This window comes from Helicoverpa armigera, chromosome 9 (assembly GCF_030705265.1).
Source record: "Helicoverpa armigera isolate CAAS_96S chromosome 9, ASM3070526v1, whole genome shotgun sequence".
In the NCBI taxonomy this organism is placed as follows: Eukaryota; Metazoa; Arthropoda; class Insecta; order Lepidoptera; family Noctuidae; genus Helicoverpa; species Helicoverpa armigera.
In genome coordinates, this window is record NC_087128.1 from 13,048,392 (window position 1) to 13,064,641 (window position 16,250).

Genomic DNA, 16,250 nt, shown 5'->3' on the forward strand with positions numbered 1-16,250 from the left:
TCCTCACAAATGAAGTAGGAGGCGATCTGTCGCTGCCGGCCGTGGTACGGAAGATGGTCGGCAGCGCAGAGTCGTGGGACGCAGTGGTGTCCTTCTGCGAGGACGTGATGTCGCAGAAGGAAGCTGCGGAACGGGAGAGAGATTTCAACTGCCGATCCCGCCCGCAGCAGGCGCTCCGGGCGCCGGAGGAGGGCAGACAACGCCCTCTTCCGCCCCCCATGAACGGGTCCAGGGGCGAAGGACTTGGGGAAGTCCCGCCCCTATTCAACGGACCCGAGGCGGAGGCGCGCGCGGGTGTCGACGCGCGCCTCTGAGGCGTTGCACGGGGGAGTTTAACACCTCACCCCCCCGTGCCCGAGGCGAGGCCCGCAAGGCGGGCCAGCACCAGTGCGGGGCTGCGGAAGAATTTGGATTCCCGCGGCCCCGCGCCCACGTGTAAGGAGGACACAGGGGGGTTTTAGCCGGTAAGAGTCCGGCACACCCCTCCGCCTCTCCCCAGGCGGAGGAAGTCCATGAGGATTTCCCCCCGAGAAAAAAAAAAAAAAAAAGGTTAGGTTAGGTTAGGTTAGGTTAGGTTAGGTTAGGTTAGGTTAGGTTAGGTTAGGTTAGGTTAGGTTAGGTTAGGTTAGGTTAGGTTAGGTTAGGTTAGGTTAGGTTAGGTTAGGTTAGGTTAGGTTAGGTTAGGTTAGGTTAGGTTAGGTTAGGTTAGGTTAGGTTAGGTTAGGTTAGGTTAGGTTAGGTTAGGTTAGGTTGGGTTAGGTTAGGTTAGGTTAGGTTAGGTTAGGTTAGGTTAGGTTAGGTTAGGTTAGGTTAGGTTAGGTTAGGTTAGGTTAGGTTAGGTTAGGTTGGGGTGCCTGTCAGAAAACCTCCCCGTGTGCTCGGCAACTGCTGGTCCCTGTGGACACGTCCTAAGGGAAGAGCAGTCACCGGGCCGGTGCACCCTGGGCACGGACAATAATCTCTTCGCGGGGGGTGGGATAGAGGAGATTGTTGTCCGTGGCTAATTTCGACAGGAGCGGAGGAGTCGCTCCCGAGGGCTCCCTATCTGCACTCTGCAGCAGCAGAGTGCACGACTAGGGAGCGAGGTGGGGTAGATCGCGGGCCGTTGTACAGTCCGCGGTCTACGGGTCTCCGCGGCGTGCTCGTCGTGGTGACCGAGGTGGGGAAGGCCGCAGGTTGCTCCTCAACCTGCGGTATTGGGGCATCCGTGGCGAGGTGCTGAGCCACGGTGCCAAGTAGGTTAAGTTAGTTTTAAGTTAGCCGTAAGTTAAAATTACAAAATAACAAAAAATACAAAAATATATTAGGTTTAGTCTTAGGTTAGTGTCCTAGTTGTAGATACCGAGCAGCGGGCGGTGTATCCTGCACCGGAGGCATCCGCTGGCCTCGGGGGGACTAAATACCCTCCCAAAAAGAGTGGCCGCATCGCCTTGGGGAAGCGATGGGTGTACCACCCATATCGTAAATGGAAATGTCAGATATAGAGTGTGTCTTGTCTTGCGATCCGGCTGACGCCCGGCGCTCGCAGGTATCCGGGCCTGCGAGTGTTAAATTGGTTACCGAAGGACGCGCAGGGTAGGCGACCAGGCCTGTAGCGGATGTGGCTACTGGAAGCACCGATTCTATGTCATGTGACCCGGCTGACAACCGGCGCTCACAGGTATCCGGGCCTGTGAGTGTGAAATTGGCGACCGACGGACGCGCAGGGTAGGCGACCAGGCCCCTGCTGCTGATAGTGCTACTGGAAGCACCAATCTTGGCACGGTCTTGAGCCAGGGGGGCTGCAGACCGTGCAGTGTGGTCCTGTCCGACGGGGAGTCGCGCGGAACTGCCTCCAGATTTTGGAGGAAGCGTCCGCGCGATGAAGTCTCGGACCGAGATGGGTCGATAGGCCTATCCTCAAGCGAGGAGGACCTATCGGCCCCAAAAGTGCCGACAGCTCGGCGGGGCCGAAAACCGGCACCAACAGGAGGGGGGGCCTCTTTGCGGCCGCCGAGGGATTCGCGGGGGCGGTTTCTGCGCTCCGCTACTCCGGCGGCCAGCGAAGAGTGATGTTGGGGTCAGGAGCGAGGACCCTGGCGGCGTGAGCTGTGTTCCCTAGGAAGCACGAAAGCAGAGCTCAACGCCGCCAAAGAGCAGCGGAGGGCGGTCGCGGTCGATGAGGTGACAGAGATGGCCCGACGCGCCCGCGAGCGACGTGCCGCTGGCGGCTTCAGGAGATGTCGGCGGTGGCGTTAAGCCAACAAGTGTTGGGCGGCGTGGATGTCGTCCTGAAGGTTGCCACGCAGTCCGGCAACCTGAAGGGCACATTCACCCGCGCCCTCAAGGAGGCAGCCGCCGACATCAAGGAGGCGGTTGGAGACCTCCTCAACCGAACGGCCTCAGACGAGGTCACTAAGTTGCAGGAGGAGAACAGCCGCCTCCGAAGAGATCTGGAGGATCTCCGGCGGCAAGTGGCTGCGCTGAGCGAGCAGCAGCAGCCACAATCTGCCGCCGTCGCCACTCCGCCCATGGCGACTCCCACTCCCGCACCGGGACCGACAAGCGCGCACACCGACGATGAGGTCGAGCGCATTGTTCGGCTCTGCATGCTCCAGTGCGGGAGCATGATGAACGCTCGCATCGAGGCCATCTCTCGGCGCCTTCCGCAGGAGCCAATCCTCCGGCCGACATTAGCGGCGGACAAACGGAGGACGGAGGAGCCGCCGAGACCTGCGCCTCAAAGGGGAAGCCCGCGGAGGGTGTTGAAAAGCCCGTGGAGGGAACCCCGTCGAGTGTTCAGCCCACGACTGCCGGGTCCAAGGGTGAGACCTGGGCGAAAGTCGTGGGCCGCAAAACCCGCAAAGCCGCCAAAAGGCCGCGGCACCAGCAGCAGCGCGCGCCGCAGTTGCGCAGCCTGCGCGACGGACTGCCAAAAAGACCGGCGGTCGCAATGCGCCGGCGATACGTGCGCCTCGTTCTGAGGCTGTTACGCTAACGCTCCAGCCCGGAGCTGCGGAGCGCGGCGTTACGTACCAGTCGGTGATTGCCGAGGCCAAGGCCAAGATAAAATTGGCAGATCTTGGCCTCCAGTCCGTCACCCTCAGGCAGGCTGCCACGGGTGCGCGGCTGTTTGAGGTGGCTGGTGCTGCGAGCGACAGCGTCGAGAGGCGGACGCTCTGGCCGCCAAAATGAAGGAGGTCCTCAACCCAGAGGACGTCCGGGTCTCCAGGCCAATGAAAACCGCAGAAGTGCGGATTGCTGGCCTGGACGACTCCGTGACCTCTGAGGAGGTGGCGGCGGCCGTTGCTCGTGGCGGAGAGTGTCCGCCGGACAAGGTGCGGGCCGGCGACATACGCGTTGACGCTACCGGACTCGGCGTAGTCTGGGTTCGGTGCCCTGTAGCGTCGGCGAAAAAGATCGCCGATAGTGGCAGATTGCTGGTTGGCTGGGTTGCAGCGAGGGTGAAACTCCTGCAGCCCGGGCTTTGCGGTGCTTCCGGTGCCTGGAGAAGGGGCACGTCCGGGCAAAATGCACCGCCGAGATTGACCGCAGCGACCTCTGTTATCGTTGCGGTCAGCCCGGCTCAAGGCGGCCCAGTGTTCCGCGGCGCCAAACTGCTGCTTGTGTTCGGCTGTGGGGAAGCCAGCGGGACACAAAGTGGGCGGAGGGGCCTGTGGCGCGCCTGCCAGCAAGGCCAAGAAAAAGAAGAGGAGCTCTAAGCCTGCCGGGGAAACCTCGCCACCCCGCAGGCCAGTAGCTCCGCGGCCGACTCCGGCCCAGGACCGTTGCCGAGGGAATGGAGTGTCAATAATAGGGCACCTCCATTTCCTCCAGGGCAACATCAACCACTGTGCCAGAGCTCAGGATCTTCTCCTCCAGAGCATGGCAGAGTGGTCGATTGACGTGGCTGTGGTCGCCGAGCCGTACTTCATCCCCGCCCGTGACAACTGGCTGGGGTGCGCTGACGGTTTGGTGGCCATTATTGGCGGGACTCTGACCGACCCGTCTCGGGGCCGTGGCTGGGTTGCTGCGGTCTCGGGCGGCATCGTCATTGTGGGGGCGTATTTCTCCCCCAACAAGAGTCTCGCCGACTTCGAGGGTTTCCTTGTCGAGTTGGGCGCCGTCGTAGGCCGCCATCACCCTCGCCCGTTCTGGTGCTCGGGGATCTCAACGCCAAGTCATCGGCGTGGGGATCTCCGGTCACTGACCCTCGGGGCGAGGTGCTGGAAGAGTGGGCGGTGACGACCGGTCTGGTCGTCCTGAATCGGGGCTCGGAATACACGTGCGTGCGGCAGCGGGGCGGGTCGATAGTGGACGTCTCGTTCGCTAGCCCCTCTGTCGCCAGCCGAGTCCGCGACTGGCGTGTCGCCGTGGAGGTGGAGACGCTGTCGGACCACAGGTATATCCGGTTCGACGTCTCTGCCCAGACCGCGAGCGGCCGCCATCCAACAGCCCCGATCAACGACGGCCCGCGCTGGGCGCTTAAGTGCATCGACAAGGAACTGCTCGAGGAAGCTGCCTTAGTCCAGTCCTGGATTTGGGAGTCGGCGACGGACGGCCCCGTCGACGTCGAAGCGGTGGCGCTGCGGTTTCGCGGGGCGATGACGCAGATCTGCGACGCGTCCATGCCCGCGTCCGCCAACAGTCCGCAAGGCGCCAGGTGTACTGGTGGACCGCCGAGATTGCGCAGTTGCGCATCGCGTGCGTTGCGGCTCGCCGCCAGTACACACGATACCGGAGACGACGTCGACGGGTTTCCCGGGGAGGACGCGCTGTATGAGGTGTACAGCGCGTCCAAGGAGACTCTGTGGCTGGCCATCGGCGATTCTAAGTCGCGTGCCAGGGAGGAGCTGCTGGGGTCCCTGGATCGGGATCCGTGGGGACGCCTACCGTTGGGTACGGGGCAAGCTGCGTGCATGGGCGCCTCCACTGGTGCAGAGCATGCAGCCCCAGCTGCTAGGGGCGGTCGTATTGGCGCTCTTCCCTGAGCGAGCGGGACACGTTCCCCCGACGATGGCTTCACCCTCGGCCACAGACTCTCCCGAAGAGGAGAGCACCGATGTCCCCGAGGTGACGCAAGCAGAGACGAGCGGCCGTGTCGCGGCTCCGGGCTAAGAACACGGCGCCCGGACCCGACGGAGTTCCTGGCCGAGCTCTCGTCCTGGCTCTGAAGGAGCTAGAGCCCCAGCTGAGAGGGCTCTTCACGGCATGTCTCGAGCAGGGTCAGTTTCCCAGTGTGTGGAAGGAGGGAGGCTGGTCCTGCTCAGGAAGGAGGGCGCCCGCGGACTCGCCGTCCGCGTACCGGCCCATAGTGCTGCTCGACGAGGCGGGCAAACTCTTTGAGCGTGTCATCGCAGATCGCCTCGTCAGCCACTTGTGCAGAGGGGCCGGACCTGGACGACAACCAGTTTGGTTTTCGTCGCGGGCGCTCCACCGTAGACGCCATAATGCGCGTGAGAGCCCTGGCGGAGGAGACGGTGTCCCGGGTGGGGTGGTGTTGGCGGTGTCTTTAGACATCTCCAACGCGTTCAACACCCTGCCCTGGAGCTGTATTCGGGAGGCACTGAGATATCACCGCGTGCCTCCCTACCTCCGTCGCACAGTAGGGGCCTACCTAGAAGGTAGATGCGTCACATATCGGGGACATGACGGTGCCGGTCGGCACCTCATGACGTGCGGTGTTCCACAGGGATCGGTGCTGGGGCCGCTCCTGTGGAACATCGGTTGATGGGTGCTGAGAGGCGAACTCCCGTCGGGCGCCGACTTGACGTGTTATGCGGACGACACGCTTGTCACTGCCGGGGAGCTCGCACAGGGAAGCAGCGTTGATAGCCACGGCTGCGGTGTCACAGGTGGTGAACCGCATCCGGCGCCTGGGCCTGGAGGTGGCCCTCAACAAGTCGGAGGCCATGGTGTTTCATGGCCCCGACGCGCCGCCGCCGTCGGGATCACACATCGTGGTCGGTGGAGCCCGGATAGCTGTCGAGTCCACCATGAAGTATCTGGGATTGGTGCTCGACAGCCGATGGAATTCGGCCCCACTTCCGGCGGCTGGTGCCCAAGCTGATGGGTGCAGCGGGCGCGCTGTCAACGTTGCTTCCTAACATGGGGGGCCCGAGCGCCGCCTGTAGGCGGTTGTACGTGGGAATCGTGCGGTCCATGGCCCTATATGGGGCCCCTGTGTGGGCGATGGACCTGGCGGCCAGCACTCTAGCCATTCTGCGCAGACCGCAGAGGGCGATGGCCGTCAGAGTCGTCCGCGGTATCGCACGATTTCCTACGAGGCGGCTTGCGTCCTGGCCGGATCCCCGCCCTGGGACCTAGAGGCTAAAGTACTCGCGTCGCTGTATCGGTGGCGCGAGGAAGAGCGGCACGGGACTCGAGGCCGGTGCAGCGGCAGATAGCGCAGCGCCGAGCAGAGCTCCGTCAGGTCTTGGTGGCGGAATGGCGGCAGAGGCTTCTGCGCCCTACCGCCGGCCTCGCCACCGTCGAGGCGATCCGGCCAGTGCTCGACGACTGGCTCGGGAGAAGGCACGGCTCCCTGTCGTTCAGGGTGACGCAGGTGCTGTCGGGGCACGGCTGCTTCGGCAAGTACCTGTGTCGCATAGGCAGGGAGCCGGACGCTCGGTGCCACCACTGCGTCCATGGCGGGGAGGACACGGCGCAACACACGTTCGTTCAGTGTGTTGCTTGGGAGGAGCAGCGCCGTGTCCTCACAAATGAAGTAGGAGGCGATCTGTCGCTGCCGGCCGTGGTACGGAAGATGGTCGGCAGCGCAGAGTCGTGGGACGCAGTGGTGTCCTTCTGCGAGGACGTGATGTCGCAGAAGGAAGCTGCGGAACGGGAGAGGGAGATTTCAACTGCCGATCCCGCCCGCAGCAGGCGCTCCGGGCGCCGGAGGAGGGCAGACAACGCCCTCTTCCGCCCCCCATGAACGGGTCCAGGGGCGAAGGACTTGGGGAAGTCCCCGCCCCCTATTCAACGGACCCGAGGCGGAGGCGCGCGCGGGTGTCGACGCGCGCCTCTGAGGCGTTGCACGGGGGAGTTTAACACCTCACCCCCCCGTGCCCGAGGCGAGGCCCGCAAGGCGGGCCAGCACCAGTGCGGGGCTGCGGAAGAATTTGGATTCCCGCGGCCCCGCGCCCACGTGTAAGGAGGACACAGGGGGGTTTTAGCCGGTAAGAGTCCGGCACACCCCTCCGCCTCTCCCCAGGCGGAGGAAGTCCATGAGGATTTCCCCCCGAGAAAAAAAAAAAAAAGGTTAGGTTAGGTTAGGTTAGGTTAGGTTAGGTTAGGTTAGGTTAGGTTAGGTTAGGTTAGGTTAGGTTAGGTTAGGTTAGGTTAGGTTAGGTTAGGTTAGGTTAGGTTAGGTTAGGTTAGGTTAGGTTAGGTTAGGTTAGGTTAGGTTAGGTTAGGTTAGGTTAGGTTAGGTTAGGTTAGGTTAGGTTAGGTTAGGTTAGGTTAGGTTAGGTTAGGTTAGGTTAGGTTAGGTTAGGTTAGGTTAGGTTAGGTTGGGGTGCCTGTCAGAAAACCTCCCCGTGTGCTCGGCAACTGCTGGTCCCTGTGGACACGTCCTAAGGGAAGAGCAGTCACCGGGCCGGTGCACCCTGGGCACGGACAATAATCTCTTCGCGGGGGGTGGGATAGAGGAGATTGTTGTCCGTGGCTAATTTCGACAGGAGCGGAGGAGTCGCTCCCGAGGGCTCCCTATCTGCACTCTGCAGCAGCAGAGTGCACGACTAGGGAGCGAGGTGGGGTAGATCGCGGGCCGTTGTACAGTCCGCGGTCTACGGGTCTCCGCGGCGTGCTCGTCGTGGTGACCGAGGTGGGGAAGGCCGCAGGTTGCTCCTCAACCTGCGGTATTGGGGCATCCGTGGCGAGGTGCTGAGCCACGGTGCCAAGTAGGTTAAGTTAGTTTTAAGTTAGCCGTAAGTTAAAAATTACAAAATAACAAAAAATACAAAAATATATTAGGTTTAGTCTTAGGTTAGTGTCCTAGTTGTAGATACCGAGCAGCGGGCGGTGTATCCTGCACCGGAGGCATCCGCTGGCCTCGGGGGGACTAAATACCCTCCCAAAAAGAGTGGCCGCATCGCCTTGGGAAGCGATGGGTGTACCACCCATATCGTAAATGGAAATGTCAGATATAGAGTGTGTCTTGTCTTGCGATCCGGCTGACGCCCGGCGCTCGCAGGTATCCGGGCCTGCGAGTGTTAAATTGGTTACCGAAGGACGCGCAGGGGTAGGCGACCAGGCCCCTGTAGCGGATGTGGCTACTGGAAGCACCGATTCTATGTCATGTGACCCGGCTGACAACCGGCGCTCACAGGTATCCGGGCCTGTGAGTGTGAAATTGGCGACCGACGGACGCGCAGGGGTAGGCGACCAGGCCCCTGCTGCTGATAGTGCTACTGGAAGCACCAATCTTGGCACGGTCTTGAGCCAGGGGGGCTGCAGACCGTGCAGTGTGGTCCTGTCCGACGGGGAGTCGCGCGGAACTGCCTCCAGATTTTGGAGGAAGCGTCCGCGCGATGAAGTCTCGGACCGAGATGGGTCGATAGGCCTATCCTCAAGCGAGGAGGACCTATCGGCCCCAAAAGTGCCGACAGCTCGGCGGGGCCGAAAACCGGCACCAACAGGAGGGGGGGCCTCTTTGCGGCCGCCGAGGGATTCGCGGGGGCGGTTTCTGCGCTCCGCTACTCCGGCGGCCAGCGAAGAGTGATGTTGGGGTCAGGAGCGAGGACCCTGGCGGCGTGAGCTGTGTTTCCCTAGGAAGCACGAAAGCAGAGCTCAACGCCGCCAAAGAGAGCAGCGGAGGGCGGTCGCGGTCGATGAGGTGACAGAGATGGCCCGACGCGCCCGCGAGCGACGTGCCGCTGGCGGCTTCAGGAGATGTCGGCGGTGGCGTTAAGCCAACAAGTGTTGGGCGGCGTGGATGTCGTCCTGAAGGTTGCCACGCAGTCCGGCAACCTGAAGGGCACATTCACCCGCGCCCTCAAGGAGGCAGCCGCCGACATCAAGGAGGCGGTTGGAGACCTCCTCAACCGAACGGCCTCAGACGAGGTCACTAAGTTGCAGGAGGAGAACAGCCGCCTCCGAAGAGATCTGGAGGATCTCCGGCGGCAAGTGGCTGCGCTGAGCGAGCAGCAGCAGCCACAATCTGCCGCCGTCGCCACTCCGCCCATGGCGACTCCCACTCCCGCACCGGGACCGACAAGCGCGCACACCGACGATGAGGTCGAGCGCATTGTTCGGCTCTGCATGCTCCAGTGCGGGAGCATGATGAACGCTCGCATCGAGGCCATCTCTCGGCGCCTTCCGCAGGAGCCAATCCTCCGGCCGACATTAGCGGCGGACAAACGGAGGACGGAGGAGCCGCCGAGACCTGCGCCTCAAAGGGGAAGCCCGCGGAGGGTGTTGAAAAGCCCGTGGAGGGAACCCCGTCGAGTGTTCAGCCCACGACTGCCGGGTCAAAGGGTGAGACCTGGGCGAAAGTCGTGGGCCGCAAGAAGGCCCGCAAAGCCGCCAAAAGGCCGCGGCACCAGCAGCAGCGCGCGCAGTTGCGCAGCCTGCGCGACGGACTGCCAAAGACCGGCGGTCGCAATGCGCCGGCGATACGTGCGCCTCGTTCTGAGGCTGTTACGCTAACGCTCCAGCCCGGAGCTGCGGAGCGCGGCGTTACGTACCAGTCGGTGATTGCCGAGGCCAAGGCCAAGATAAAATTGGCAGATCTTGGCCTCCAGTCCGTCACCCTCAGGCAGGCTGCCACGGGTGCGCGGCTGTTTGAGTGGCTGGTGCTGCGAGCGACAGCGTCGAGAAGGCGGACGCTCTGGCCGCCAAAATGAAGGAGGTCCTCAACCCAGAGGACGTCCGGGTCTCCAGGCCAATGAAAACCGCAGAAGTGCGGATTGCTGGCCTGGACGACTCCGTGACCTCTGAGGAGGTGGCGGCGGCCGTTGCTCGTGGCGGAGAGTGTCCGCCGGACAAGGTGCGGGCCGGCGACATACGCGTTGACGCTACCGGACTCGGCGTAGTCTGGGTTCGGTGCCCTGTAGCGTCGGCGAAAAGATCGCCGATAGTGGCAGATTGCTGGTTGGCTGGGTTGCAGCGAGGGTGAAACTCCTGCAGCCCGGGCTGCGGTGCTTCCGGTGCCTGGAGAAGGGGCACGTCCGGGCAAAATGCACCGCCGAGATTGACCGCAGCGACCTCTGTTATCGTTGCGGTCAGCCCGGCCACAAGGCGGCCCAGTGTTCCGCGGCGCCAAACTGCTGCTTGTGTTCGGCTGTGGGGAAGCCAGCGGGACACAAAGTGGGCGGAGGGCCTGTGGCGCGCCTGCCAGCAAGGCCAAGAAAGAAGAGGAGCTCTAAGCCTGCCGGGGAAACCTCGCCACCCCGCAGGCCAGTAGCTCCGCGGCCGACTCCGGCCCAGGACCGTTGCCGAGGGAATGGAGTGTCAATAATAGGGCACCTCCATTTCCTCCAGGGCAACATCAACCACTGTGCCAGAGCTCAGGATCTTCTCCTCCAGAGCATGGCAGAGTGGTCGATTGACGTGGCTGTGGTCGCCGAGCCGTACTTCATCCCCGCCCGTGACAACTGGCTGGGGTGCGCTGACGGTTTGGTGGCCATTATTGGCGGGACTCTGACCGACCCGTCTCGGGGCCGTGGCTGGGTTGCTGCGGTCTCGGGCGGCATCGTCATTGTGGGGGCGTATTTCTCCCCCAACAAGAGTCTCGCCGACTTCGAGGGTTTCCTTGTCGAGTTGGGCGCCGTCGTAGGCCGCCATCACCCTCGCCCGTTCTGGTGCTCGGGGATCTCAACGCCAAGTCATCGGCGTGGGGATCTCCGGTCACTGACCCTCGGGGCGAGGTGCTGGAAGAGTGGGCGGTGACGACCGGTCTGGTCGTCCTGAATCGGGGCTCGGAATACACGTGCGTGCGGCAGCGGGGCGGGTCGATAGTGGACGTCTCGTTCGCTAGCCCCTCTGTCGCCAGCCGAGTCCGCGACTGGCGTGTCGCCGTGGAGGTGGAGACGCTGTCGGACCACAGGTATATCCGGTTCGACGTCTCTGCCCAGACCGCGAGCGGCCGCCATCCAACAGCCCCGATCAACGACGGCCCGCGCTGGGCGCTTAAGTGCATCGACAAGGAACTGCTCGAGGAAGCTGCCTTAGTCCAGTCCTGGATTTGGGAGTCGGCGACGGACGGCCCCGTCGACGTCGAAGCGGTGGCGCTGCGGTTTCGCGGGGCGATGACGCAGATCTGCGACGCGTCCATGCCCGCGTCCGCCAACAGTCCGCAAGGCGCCAGGTGTACTGGTGGACCGCCGAGATTGCGCAGTTGCGCATCGCGTGCGTTGCGGCTCGCCGCCAGTACACACGATACCGGAGACGACGTCGACGGGTTTCCTCGAGGAGGACGCGCTGTATGAGGTGTACAGCGCGTCCAAGGAGACTCTGTGGCTGGCCATCGGCGATTCTAAGTCGCGTGCCAGGGAGGAGCTGCTGGGGTCCCTGGATCGGGATCCGTGGGGACGCCCTACCGTTGGGTACGGGGCAAGCTGCGTGCATGGGCGCCTCCACTGGTGCAGAGCATGCAGCCCCAGCTGCTAGGGGCGGTCGTATTGGCGCTCTTCCCTGAGCGAGCGGGACACGTTCCCCCGACGATGGCTTCACCCTCGGCCACAGACTCTCCCGAAGAGGAGAGCACCGATGTCCCCGAGGTGACGCAAGCAGAGACGAGAGCGGCCGTGTCGCGGCTCCGGGCTAAGAACACGGCGCCCGGACCCGACGGAGTTCCTGGCCGAGCTCTCGTCCTGGCTCTGAAGGAGCTAGAGCCCCAGCTGAGAGGGCTCTTCACGGCATGTCTCGAGCAGGGTCAGTTTCCCAGTGTGTGGAAGGAGGGGAGGCTGGTCCTGCTCAGGAAGGGGCGCCCGCGGACTCGCCGTCCGCGTACCGGCCCATAGTGCTGCTCGACGAGGCGGGCAAACTCTTTGAGCGTGTCATCGCAGATCGCCTCGTCAGCCACTTGTGCAGAGAGGGGCCGGACCTGGACGACAACCAGTTTGGTTTTCGTCGCGGGCGCTCCACCGTAGACGCCATAATGCGCGTGAGAGCCCTGGCGGAGGAGACGGTGTCCCGGGGTGGGGTGGTGTTGGCGGTGTCTTTAGACATCTCCAACGCGTTCAACACCCTGCCCTGGAGCTGTATTCGGGAGGCACTGAGATATCACCGCGTGCCTCCCTACCTCCGTCGCACAGTAGGGGCCTACCTAGAAGGTAGATGCGTCACATATCGGGGACATGACGGTGCCGGTCGGCACCTCATGACGTGCGGTGTTCCACAGGGATCGGTGCTGGGGCCGCTCCTGTGGAACATCGGTTACGATTGGGTGCTGAGGGCGAACTCCCGTCGGGCGCCGACTTGACGTGTTATGCGGACGACACGCTTGTCACTGCCCGGGGGAGCTCGCACAGGGAAGCAGCGTTGATAGCCACGGCTGCGGTGTCACAGGTGGTGAACCGCATCCGGCGCCTGGGCCTGGAGGTGGCCCTCAACAAGTCGGAGGCCATGGTGTTTCATGGCCCCGACGCGCGCCGTCGGGATCACACATCGTGGTCGGTGGAGCCCGGATAGCTGTCGAGTCCACCATGAAGTATCTGGGATTGGTGCTCGACAGCCGATGAATTCGGCCCCCACTTCCGGCGGCTGGTGCCCAAGCTGATGGGTGCAGCGGGCGCGCTGTCAACGTTGCTTCCTAACATGGGGGGCCCGAGCGCCGCCTGTAGGCGGTTGTACGTGGGAATCGTGCGGTCCATGGCCTATATGGGGCCCTGTGTGGGCGATGGACCTGGCGGCCAGCACTCTAGCCATTCTGCGCAGACCGCAGAGGGCGATGGCCGTCAGAGTCGTCCGCGGGTATCGCACGATTTCCTACGAGGCGGCTTGCGTCCTGGCCGGATCCCCGCCCTGGGACCTAGAGGCTAAAGTACTCGCGTCGCTGTATCGGTGGCGCGAGGAAGAGCACGGGACTCGAGGCCGGTGCAGCGGCAGATAGCGCAGCGCCGAGCAGAGCTCCGTCAGGTCTTGGTGGCGGAATGGCGGCAGAGGCTTCTGCGCCCTACCGCCGGCCTCGCCACCGTCGAGGCGATCCGGCCAGTGCTCGACGACTGGCTCGGGAGAAGGCACGGCTCCCTGTCGTTCAGGGTGACGCAGGTGCTGTCGGGGCACGGCTGCTTCGGCAAGTACCTGTGTCGCATAGGCAGGGAGCCGGACGCTCGGTGCCACCACTGCGTCCATGGCGGGGAGGACACGGCGCAACACGTTCGTTCAGTGTGTTGCTTGGGAGGAGCAGCGCCGTGTCCTCACAAATGAAGTAGGAGGCGATCTGTCGCTGCCGGCCGTGGTACGGAAGATGGTCGGCAGCGCAGAGTCGTGGGACGCAGTGGTGTCCTTCTGCGAGGACGTGATGTCGCAGAAGGAAGCTGCGGAACGGGAGAGGGAGATTTCAACTGCCGATCCCGCCCGCAGCAGGCGCTCCGGGCGCCGGAGGAGGGCAGACAACGCCCTCTTCCGCCCCCCATGAACGGGTCCAGGGGCGAAGGACTTGGGAAGTCCCGCCCCTATTCAGCGGACCCGAGGCGGAGGCGCGCGCGGGTGTCGACGCGCGCCTCTGAGGCGTTGCACGGGGAGTTTAACACCCCCGTGCCCGAGGCGAGGCCCGCAAGGCGGGCCAGCACCAGTGCGGGGCTGCGGAAGAATTTGGATTCCCGCGGCCCCGCGCCCACGGGAGGACACAGGGGTTTTAGCCGGTAGAGTCCGGCACACCCCTCCGCCTCTCCCCAGGCGGAGGAAGTCCATGAGGATTTCCCCGAGAAAAAAAAAAGGTTAGGTTAGGTTAGGTTAGGGTTAGGTTAGGTTAGGTTAGGTTAGGTTGGTTTAGGTTAGGTTGGGTTAGGTTAGGTTTTAGGTTAGGTTAGGTTGGGTTAGGTTAGGTTGGGTTAGGTTAGGTTAGGTTAGGTTAGGTTAGGTTAGGTTAGGTTAGGTTAGGTTAGGTTAGGTTGGGTTAGGTTAGGTTGGGTTAGGTTGGGTTAGGTTAGGTTAGGTTGGGTTGGGTTAGGTTAGGTTAGGTTGGGTTAGGTTGGGTTAGGTTAGGTTAGGTTAGGTTGGGTTGGGTTAGGTTAGGTTAGGTTAGGTTGGGATTGGGTTAGGTTAGGTTAGGTTAGGTTAGGTTGGGTTAGGTTAGGTTGGGTTAGGTTAGTTAGGTTAGGTTAGGTTAGGTTGGGTTAGGTTAGGTTAGGTTAGGTTGGGATTGGGTTAGGTTGGGTTAGGTTAGGTTAGGTTGGGTTAGGTTAGGTTAGGTTAGGTTAGGTTAGGTTAGGTTAGGTTAGGTTGGGTTGGGTTGGGTTAGGTTAGGTTAGGTTAGGTTAGTTAGGTTAGGTTGGGTTAGGTTAGGTTGGGTTGGTTGAGTTGGGTTAGGTTGGGTTAGGTTAGGTTAGGTTAGGTTGGGTTAGGTTGGGTTGGGTTAGGTTGGGTTGGGTTGGGTTGGGTTAGGTTGGGTTGGGGTTAGGTTGGGTTAGGTTGGGTTAGGTTAGGTTAGGTTAGGTTAGGTTAGGTTGGGTTGGGTTGGGTTAGGTTGGGTTAGGTTAGGTTAGGTTAGGTTGGGTTAGGTTAGGTTAGGTTAGGTTAGGTTAGGTTAGGTTAGGTTAGGTTAGGTTAGGTTAGGTTAGGTTGGGTTGGGTTGGGTTGGGTTAGGTTAGGTTAGGTTGGGTTGGGTTAGGTTGGGTTAGGTTGGGTTGGGTTAGGTTAGGTTAGGTTGGGTTAGGTTAGGTTAGGTTGGGTTGGGTTAGGTTAGGTTAGGTTAGGTTGGGTTAGGTTAGGTTAGGTTAGGTTGGGTTAGGTTGGGTTAGGTTAGGTTAGGTTGGGTTAGGTTAGGTTAGGTTAGGTTGGGTTAGGTTAGGTTGGTTGGTTGGGTTGGGTTGGGTTGGGTTAGGTTGGGTTAGGTTGGGTTGGGATTGGTTGGGTTGGGTTGGGTTGGGTTAGGTTGGGTTGGGTTAGGTTAGGTTAGGTTGGGTTAGGTTAGGATTAGGTTGGGTTGGGTTAGGTTGGGTTAGGTTGGGTTGGGTTAGGTTGGGTTGGGTTAGGTTAGGTTAGGATTGGGTTGGGTTAGGTTAGGTTAGGTTGGGTTAGGTTAGGTTGGGTTAGGTTGGGATTAGGTTAGGTTAGGTTGGGTTAGGTTGGGTTGGGTTAGGTTAGGTTAGGTTAGGTTGGGTTAGGTTGGGTTAGGTTGGGTTAGGTTAGGTTGGGTTGGGTTGGGTTGGGTTAGGTTAGGTTGGGTTAGGATTGGGTTAGGTTAGGTTAGGTTGGGATTAGGTTGGGATTGGGATTGGGTTAGGTTAGGTTAGGTTGGGATTAGGTTAGGTTAGGTTAGGTTAGGTTGGGTTGGGTTGGGATTGGGTTAGGTTGGGTTAGGTTGGGTTAGGTTGGGTTAGGTTGGTTAGGTTAGGTTAGGTTAGGTTAGGTTGGGAGTTAGGTTAGGTTAGGTTGGGTTAGGTTGGGATTAGGTTGGGTTGGGTTAGGTTAGGTTGGGTTAGGTTGGGTTAGGTTAGGTTAGGTTAGGTTGGGTTAGGTTAGGTTAGGTTGGGTTAGGTTAGGTTAGGTTAGGTTAGGTTAGGTTAGGTTAGGTTGGGTTAGGTTAGGTTAGGTTAGGTTAGGTTAGGTTAGGTTAGGTTAGGTTAGGTTAGAGTTAGGTTAGGTTAGGTTAGGTTAGGTTAGGTTAGGTTGGAGTTAGGTTGGGTTGGGTTGGGTTGGTTAGGTTGGGTTGGGATTGGGGTTAGGTTAGGTTGAGTTGGGTTAGGTTAGGTTAGGTTAGGTTAGGTTGGGATTAGGTTAGGTTAGGTTGGGTTAGGTTAGGTTAGGTTGGGATTAGGTTAGGTTAGGTTAGGTTAGGTTGGGTTGGGTTGGGATTGGGTTGGGATTCAGAGTTAGGTTAGGTTAGGTTGGGTTAGGTTGGGTTAGGTTAGGTTAGGTTAGGTTAGGATTGGGATTGGGTTAGGTTGGGTTGGGTTAGGTTCCAGGTTAGGTTGGGTTGGAGTTAGGTTAGGTTAGGTTAGGTTAGGTTGGTTAGGTTGGGTTAGGTTAGGTTAGGTTAGGTTAGGTTGGGTTAGGTTGGGTTGGGTTAGGTTGGGTTAGGTTAGGTTGGGTTGGGTTGGGTTGGGTTGGGATTAGGTTGGGATTGGGTTAGGTTAGGTTGAGTTGGGTTAGGTTAGGTT

The 16,250-nt window shown here is 60.9% G+C and overlaps 1 protein-coding gene across 1 annotated transcript; it reads left to right on the forward strand.

Annotated features, from left to right (window-relative positions):
* Positions 1–3,170: 3,170 nt before the first annotated feature.
* LOC126054396 (uncharacterized) lies at positions 3,171–8,469 on the forward strand. Its single transcript, XM_064036123.1, has 2 exons — positions 3,171–3,301; positions 6,358–8,469. Exons 1-2 carry the CDS (start codon positions 3,171–3,173, stop codon positions 6,914–6,916), a joined length of 690 nt encoding a protein of 229 aa, XP_063892193.1. The 3' UTR covers positions 6,917–8,469.
* Positions 8,470–16,250: the final 7,781 nt, after the last annotated feature.